This window comes from Xiphophorus hellerii, chromosome 24, assembly GCF_003331165.1.
Source record: "Xiphophorus hellerii strain 12219 chromosome 24, Xiphophorus_hellerii-4.1, whole genome shotgun sequence".
NCBI classification, from domain to species: domain Eukaryota; kingdom Metazoa; phylum Chordata; class Actinopteri; order Cyprinodontiformes; family Poeciliidae; genus Xiphophorus; species Xiphophorus hellerii.
The window spans coordinates 2,983,932-2,992,119 of NC_045695.1; the positions used below are offsets into that span (position 1 = coordinate 2,983,932).

The 8,188-nt window shown below is 43.9% G+C and overlaps 1 protein-coding gene across 1 annotated transcript; it reads left to right on the forward strand.

Annotated features, from left to right (window-relative positions):
* Positions 1-863: 863 nt before the first annotated feature.
* Positions 864-7,415, forward strand: LOC116716255 (fidgetin-like). Its single transcript, XM_032557179.1, has one exon. The coding sequence runs from the start codon at positions 895-897 to the stop codon at positions 3,163-3,165; it is 2,271 nt and encodes a 756-aa protein (XP_032413070.1). The 5' UTR covers positions 864-894; the 3' UTR covers positions 3,166-7,415.
* Positions 7,416-8,188: the final 773 nt, after the last annotated feature.

Genomic DNA, 8,188 nt, shown 5'->3' on the forward strand with positions numbered 1-8,188 from the left:
CAAAAGTATTCACACCCTGTGACCTTTCCCATATTCTGCCATGCTACAACTTCAAGCTTTAAGGTATTCTGTCATAAGCAATAAAAACAGTTACTCACTCTGCAAATCTGACGTTTATGGAGAAGTGGTGAGGAAATGCATTGCTGAGCGAAAGTTACAAGTAATCTAGCTTAAAGTTGGTGATGGCAGCATCATGCTGAGGACAAGCTTTTCTTCAGGGACTGGGAAATTTACTTCCAACACCTTTTTCTCTCTTTCTTTAGTTTGTTGTTTTGTAAGTCTACAAACACACCGCAAATCATATTTGGATTCATATAATGTTAAAAATCTTTGCACTCCAACTGGCAGTAAACTTAATTTTGCTCAAACCATTATTTGCATTATTTTGTAATAAGCCAAATCATAAATTTTTATGATGGCAGATTTGATTAACTGTGGATTTGTATGTTCATAGTTACCAGCCTTGTTAATAGTGGCCCAGTCAAAGTCCAGACATAAATCTAGGAGAGAGCATCAGCTACTTTGCAAAGAAGAATGGGAACAAGTCTTTGGAGTTTAGACATGCTCCCAAGACTGGCAGCTGCAATTGTAGTCAAAGACGGTCGAAAAGACTAAAAATTTATATTTACAAAATAATAATTTTTTTTCTTTCACTTCACATTTATACCCTACATTGTGTGGGTCTACAACATAAAATCCAAATAATATAGATTAGATTGTGGTTGTAAAGGGACAAAATAGAAAAAGAGGTAAAGAAGTGAGGAGTACAGTCTCCACTTCAATGTAGGATTTCTGATTTGTTTCAGACAAGTGGATGGTGTTTTTTAATTGATTTCCACATTGTCTTATTATGACTGTGTGGTAATACCTCTGTTTCCTTTTTCAGGCTTGAAGATGCAGTGGACCCCCGAGCACAGCCAGTGGGCCGAACAGCATTTCGACATCTCCTCTACCACCCGCTCCCCAGCCCACAAGGCTGAGGCCTACAGGGCGGTGTCAGGTCATCTGCAAAGGTCCGCCACCTACCAGTACGCCTGGGCCAACGACGACATTTCTGCCCTCACCGCCTCCAACCTGCTCAAGAAGTATGCTGAAAAGTACTCTGGGATCCTTGAGATGCCTGCCTCTTACTCCGAGGTGCCTGGGGTCCCTGGGGTGATGAATGGCCGGAAAGGCGAGTCAGAGCCCTGGCAAGATGGCGTCTACCCCATGAGCTGTATCCCAGAGGGAGTTTCTGTCAGAAAGGGAGGTGTTGCCGCTGCATCTGAAGTGGTCTCTGGGATCTGCAGCTCCCCAGGCCTGGCTTCCAGCACCCTCAGCGAACCCAGCTACTCCAGCAGCAGCTGTGGGAGCCACTCAGCCACGGCGCTCCACTCCTCCTCCATGACGTCTCAGGAATACGGCGCCACGTACAGCGGCTCCTACCTGCACAGTAGTTACAGCTCCCAGTCCGCCCCCGCCGCTGCCCTTCCCTCCCCACTGCACAACTCTGGGCTTTTACAGCCCCCTCCACCTCCTTCCCACCCCACCATTGTTCCAGCTTACAATGGAGGCTCCCCCAACTTGTCTAGTTATAATTACCCCCCAGCTGGCTACCCAGCTCAGAGCCCAGTTGGACCTGGATACAGCCCTGGAGGAGCACCCCCTCCTTCCTCGTACCTCCCCTCAGGCATCGCCGCCCCTACTCCTCTCCCCCCTTCTTCTGCTTTACCTGGATACCCATACCAGAGCCACAATCTGACCCCAATTGCCCCCACTCCCCTCAACAGCAGTTCCTCCAACACGTTGAAAAGGAAGGCCTTCTATATGACAGGCCAAGGAGAGATGGACACGTCTTACGGGAATTTTGGGTATCCCCAGGCAAGGAGCTCAACAGAGAGTCCCATGTACAGGGTGGCAGACAGCAGCAGTGCAAACGGGGGCTCTAACAGTGGGGGCGGGGGTGGCTTCGACAGGAATCCGGAGAAGTCATCCTTACCATTTAATCCTCAGAAACAGTCCGCAATGCCATCAGAGCAGCAGCAGAGAAAGTATGGCAGCCAGGCAACAGGTGGGCCACTTACCCCACCAGCCTACGTCTCCTCAACCCTGGGGGGCTCACGGTCAGCAGACTCTCTTGCCAGCTTCACCTCCCCCTCCCTTAGTGAGCAAGGTGCTGATGATCACCGCCTCCACCTTTCCCACTCAGCACCAGGGCCTACCTCCTCCTCCTCTTCCGCTTCATCCCGCCCTGCCGAGGAGCAATTAAAAACCTGCGACCCTCACCTCCTGGACCTTGTGACCTCAGAAATCATTCAGCAGGGCCCTCCTGTGGACTGGAGTGACATCGCAGGTCTAGAACTGGCCAAAGTTACGTTGAAGGAGGAGGTCCTGTGGCCCATTCTGCGTCCAGACATGTTCAGTAGTTTAGGGCCGGCACCTCGCTGCATGTTGCTGTTTGGCCCGAGGGGCAGCGGCAGGACGTTGCTAGGCCGCTGCCTTGCCAGTCAGCTGGGAGCGACATTTCTGCAGCTCAGCGGCTCTACTCTGGCCACCAAGTGGCTGGCGGATGGAGAGGAAATTATCCGTGCGTCATTCCTGGTGGCCCGTTGCCGACAGCCATCGGTGCTCTTCATTAGCGAGGTGGACATGCTCCTGTCAGCTCACGTCAGTGAAGAGAGTCCAATCACCCGACTGAAGGGGGAACTACTCACCCAGCTGGACTCTCTCCTTATGAGCTCAGGTGAAGACGGAGGCAACCAAGTCCTAGTCATTTGCTCCACAAGCAGACCTCAAGATATGGATGAAGGCCTCCGGAGGTACTTTACTCGGAGGGTACTAGTGCCCCTACCGGACAGCGCAGCCCGACACCAGATTATGAACCAGGTTCTGGCCCAATCCCAGCACAAGTTCTGCTTAAGCGAGGAGGAGCTGGCACTGCTGGTGCAGCACACCGAGGGTTTCTCTGGACTGGACTTGGCCAGACTCTGCCAGGAGGCCCTTGTAGGTCTCTTACATGTCTCAGCACAAGGCATGGACATGACGGGCATGATGCCCCGAGGGCAGATCAGGCCCCTCACCTACCAGGACATTGAAGGTGTCTGTTGTAAATTCCAAGCAAGTATATCGCAGAAAGAGATTGACACTTACACCGAATGGAACAAAATGTTCGGCTGCAGCCAGTGAGCAAAATAGGCACTGCCCTTGAGAAAAAGAGGCTTCCACAATTCCTCCCCTCAGGGCTTAAGCGTTGTGCTAGAGGGAAAAGCCGACAGAAGGCCGACGCGAGCCCGCTGTTTCCTCACAGAGACCTGGTTTGATTCAACAACAAGCAGTTTTGCTGTTAATGAGACAATTTTCAATCCAAACGCTTGACAAGCCAGGCGCCGTTTACACATTTCAAACAAGTCAGCTTTGCGTGAGACGCCCTGGTGTCCGTGTACATATATTGTATGTCGTTGTTTCTTCAGATTTAGTTGGCTTTCCAAGTGCCTGAAGTGGTGCTTTCTGAGTTCTCTTAATTTGCCTCACAATCGAAATTCATGGCATGAGCTGATGATTATTAGAGCTTTAAGCCTTCAGCAGAGAGTCTGGAAAACAGATTGACAGTTAGCGGCGGGGGTGGTTATTCATCCTTTATAGTCTTTTGTTGCGGCAATCCATTTCGGTGGCAGAAGTCTGGGCCCTACGTCGCGTGTCTGCAAAGCAAACAAACGTAAGAAACAAGCAAATAACACTCAGGAAAGCATTTGTAAATTGTACAGTACCTCTGGAAATCTCGACAAAAAGCACTAAGATTTGAGAAGAGAATCTTTCACATTTAGGTGGACCTCAAGGGGCTGGGATAAAAATCACAAAGTGGTGACAATGAATGTATTAGATGTGTTCTGATTGGTGGAACATGATCTACATTGAGAGTAAAGCATTACGTCTTTATTTTCCCATCAGAGCAGTCTCTTTAGTTGCCTGCATCTTCTTGACCAATCCTGAAATGTATTTCCTTTGTTCTACAAACACTGTTCTGCTGCCTAGCTGAGTTTGAGACTTTAAAAACAGGCAGGTGTGTTGAGGCTGGTAGGTGTTGTAGATCACCATTGTTCATATAACACACTCTAGGCTGTTTGATCATGCTGCTTGGAAGCTCCATCAGTTTATCAGGCATTTATTTATTTCTTTGTTTTGTTTTTGTCGTTCTACTTGTAAGACTGTAGAAAAGCATTACGAAAAATTTCAATTAGAAAATATACATGTTAGCTTAATGGCTAACTACAGCCATATACTGTATGAGACCTTATCTCCCAATTTTTAATATAAAATTAATTCCACAATCTTTCTAAAGTATATGAACTTTTTCACAATTTGTCACATTACAATAAATACTTTTGACCAAAAAACACCCCAAAAAACTGAAAAGTATGGCGTGCATTTGTATTTCACAACTCTTTAGGTGACTTTTGAAGGTTGATTTTATTTTAGAATCATTAAAGAGTTTTCCAATATGTCATTAAACCCATTTAATCTCATTGTAAATGCAGCTGTTCTGTGAAACACAGTGGTGGCAGTATCATGCTGTAGAGAGCCAGGTCTTCAGGAGGGACAGGGAATCTACCCTGATCTGATAGAGAATGGACGTAGCATGTTTACATTCAAAGAGATACCATTCAAAGCGTGGGGAAGATATAAATGCACGCTGCACTTTTTAGAATTTTACATGTAAAACATTTGAAAACATTTTTCCACCCATCTCCCATTTATGCGCTATTCTTTGTCAGTCTATTTCAGTGAAATACATTACACAACAAACTTTAATGAGTTCTATAGTTGAGCATTTTTTTCACAAGACACTGTTCATGTCTTAAAGTGGAAAGTTACTATCATTACAATATCAAAAATGACTCCCTGTATGGGTTTTTGACCTCATTTGTTATCATCCAGGAAGTTGATGTTTGGCAGCTGATTTGCTGTTTCTAATCTTTTCTCTGGAAATGTTGCTGAATTTTAAAACAGTAACGTTAAAACACCTGCTCATTTATGCCCATAAAAAGGTCAACTAAATTGCATTAACTGGTTAGGTTGACTTGTTTTGCCGTGGGTAAATAAATTTTAAACAATACCAACAGTAGAAAAAGGAGTACAGTGAGGAAACAAAGGTTGTCCATAAGTTTTGGCTTTCTGTTCTTAAACTAAAACAGGATTATTTTCATGTAGGACTGTAAGAAAACCATAATGTGGGTCTGTTTGAAGTTCCAATATGCCATTAAACCCATTTTGACCAAGTCTTATGGAAGATTATTTAGGTTGTATTTATACTAAACAATCTTATACCCACAAATGTTTGACCACCACAAATAAATTACCCCGGTTTTTAAGTTACTGTCTTCCTAAAAATTTTCATACCTCTTGAGTTTTTTTCATGTGATGGAACAACACAAAAGTAGTGCAACTAGTACTTGTGAAGTGGAAGAAAATGTATACATGGTTTCCTGAATGTTTTTACAAACAAGCATCTGAAAAGCGACAGTCCTGATTACGTCAGTTTGGCTCTTTATGACATCCTTACGAAGTTATTTGGGAGACAATTCAAACAGGTAAACTGGTCATCTTGTTGTATTAGATGGAAATTCAACTATTTGGTTCGCATGCAAAACATTAAATGGGATCCAAAATTAAACCCGCGATACAAACAGTGAAACATGGGGGTGGCAGCATCATTCTGTGGGAATGGTTTCCATTCATGTTTGAGAATCTGTGGCTACAATAAAAGGACTTAAAAGCTTTTTCATACATTGACTCACAAGAGGCTGATTTCAACTGTATGTCACACTTTTTAGATTTATATTTACAAAAAAAAAATTTAATACATCTAGACTTACAATTCCCAACTTTGCACTACTTTGTGTTGGTCCATCACACACAATCCCAACAAAAAACACCGAAATTTGACTAAATGTGAGGAAGTTCAAGCAAGACGCTGCCACTTTTTCTTTCTGCGTAGCTGCATTGTCAGTTGGATTTGTTCATATTTTTCAGATGAAGACAAATAGAAACTAGCACAAATCTTCAAGGTCCTTTACAACAGTGAGTCCTCCGTTATTCACTGTATTCCATTAGGAGTGTGTGTCCTCTCCTTGCCAACTCCACTGGGAGACCGTATTTTTGTGTGCAGTTATCCTGACGTCATTTTTCCTTCTTTTTTTTAAGTTTAACCAAACATTTACTGAATCGCCGTTATCTGTAGTGTATGATCGGCCCCACTTTCACGAGCACCGCCGGTGCAGCACCTGACGTAGAGGGTAGGAGAGTTCTGCTGAGCATCAGCAAAACCAACGGCAAGGAGAGAGATAGGCAGGCGGCGTGGCAGCAGCACAAGGGGGAAAGCAAAGTAGTCCGTCAGAAAACCACCCTCAAAACAATCTGTGCGAGAATTCCTTCTGTCAGCAAATCCTCTGGAGAAAGAGTCTCTTTGGACAGGAAAAAAAAAACCCACTAATGCACTTCAGAGCGCACAACAGCAGCGCAGGCGTTCCCTTTCTCCCCTTGTTCTCTACAGCAGACCAACAAACGACTTGAAACGCGGCGGTCAATGCTACGCTTCGCTTCTAACACGCGCTGTGATCCTTCTCGCTTTTAGTCTTATTTTCCCTCCACGCCGTGCAAACCTAGGTTGTTGTGTGTGTTTTTTTTTCTCCTCCTGCCTTTTAAATTGTTACTTTAAGCGTTTCTACCTCATAGCTGCAGAACACTTGTGCTTTTTGATCTGCGTGTTTCCAAACGTCGACATTTCAGAGAAAACGACTAAAAAACAAAAAAACAGACGGAGAACAGGAGAGAGTACCACCGTAAAGTTTGCGCAGTCTACCTCAGATGACTGTACTTAAAAAAAAAACATTTAGCTGATGGTGCAACCGCAGGCTGCAGCATAGCCTAGACTGTACGCGCGCGTATGTGTGTCACCGTTTGTCCCATCCGAGCTATTTGCAGCACACACACACACACACACGCACACACGCTCTCAAGACGATGCAGATGTGAAAAAAAATATTGAAAAAATAACCTCGCAAGCAATTTGTGAGGAGTTGGGGGTCAACTTAAAGGTGACCTGGAAATGTATAATCCAATACATTTGCTTTAATCCTTTGTGAACTACTGTGGTTGTGCGCGTGTGAATGTGTATATACGTAGGCACACTCCTTTTTTAAAAAATTTTCATTTAGTGTGTGGAATTTTATAAATCGTTAGTATATATAACACACTTGCACAACTTTAAAACAGAGTGTAACGTGTTTCTGTTGTACATACCTATACATACAATACAAATGCACCACTTGTTTATATGTGTGAATATGTTGCCATACTTGCAGTCAACTTAAATGTATTTTCATGTAATCTGAGGTACAAACAGCAACAAACGATTCATTAAAGACGTTTTCTTGGGAGATTGTATCTTGTTTTCTTTTTCTCCGTAACAATGATACTCTAAGGGATGAACCGGGGTAAGGAAGATTAATAACAGAATGTATTTATCAGTACAGTGGATAAATAAATGTATTGTCCTGCCAAAAAAATAGCCAAGCTGATAAATCGCCTTAATGAGCCTTGAGTTAGTCACCCTTGTGTGCAATTAGAAACCCATCCGTGTTGCGCAGGAAGCCGGCGCTGTCGCTTCTCTCATTAAAATGTAACAATTCATTTCTCTCGCCGTGCTAAGAGTGGCAAGACCAAAACATTAAAGCATTAATTATATTTCTCGCACACGACGAATTTGGATTATGCAAGCGCTCTTAATGAAAATGATGTGCATTTGCCCGCTCCATTTCCAATGTATCATTATATAGCTGCCGGTGAGGTGTGGGAAGCTGCTGTATAGCCTCTGTAATTATCTGTGAAAACTCCAAATGCTTCACAAGAGGTTAAAGTTCACCAAGAGCTGCTGTTTTCTTTAGTTTCCCACTTAGAAATATGCTATAGCCATCAGAAATCAAACTCTTTGTTTCCCATATCCATGGCAAAAATAAAGATCATTTTCTGCAAAGAAAATAAGCCAGACTGGGAACACCCAAAAGGTCATTTGTATATTTCTTATCGCACCAAACTCTTAAGGGGGCTAATAACATGGACTTGCATTTTTAAAACCTAAGAGACAATGGTTCTAAAATGGGGAACAGGAGAAATGCTCATTTTAAGTTGTGAGAGTCTTTATATCTTGGTG

Excerpts from the sequence above, each read along its gene's own strand:
- LOC116716255 (XM_032557179.1), top strand. The coding sequence starts at position 895 with ATGCAGTGGACCCCCGAGCACAGCCAGTGGGCCGAACAGCATTTCGAC.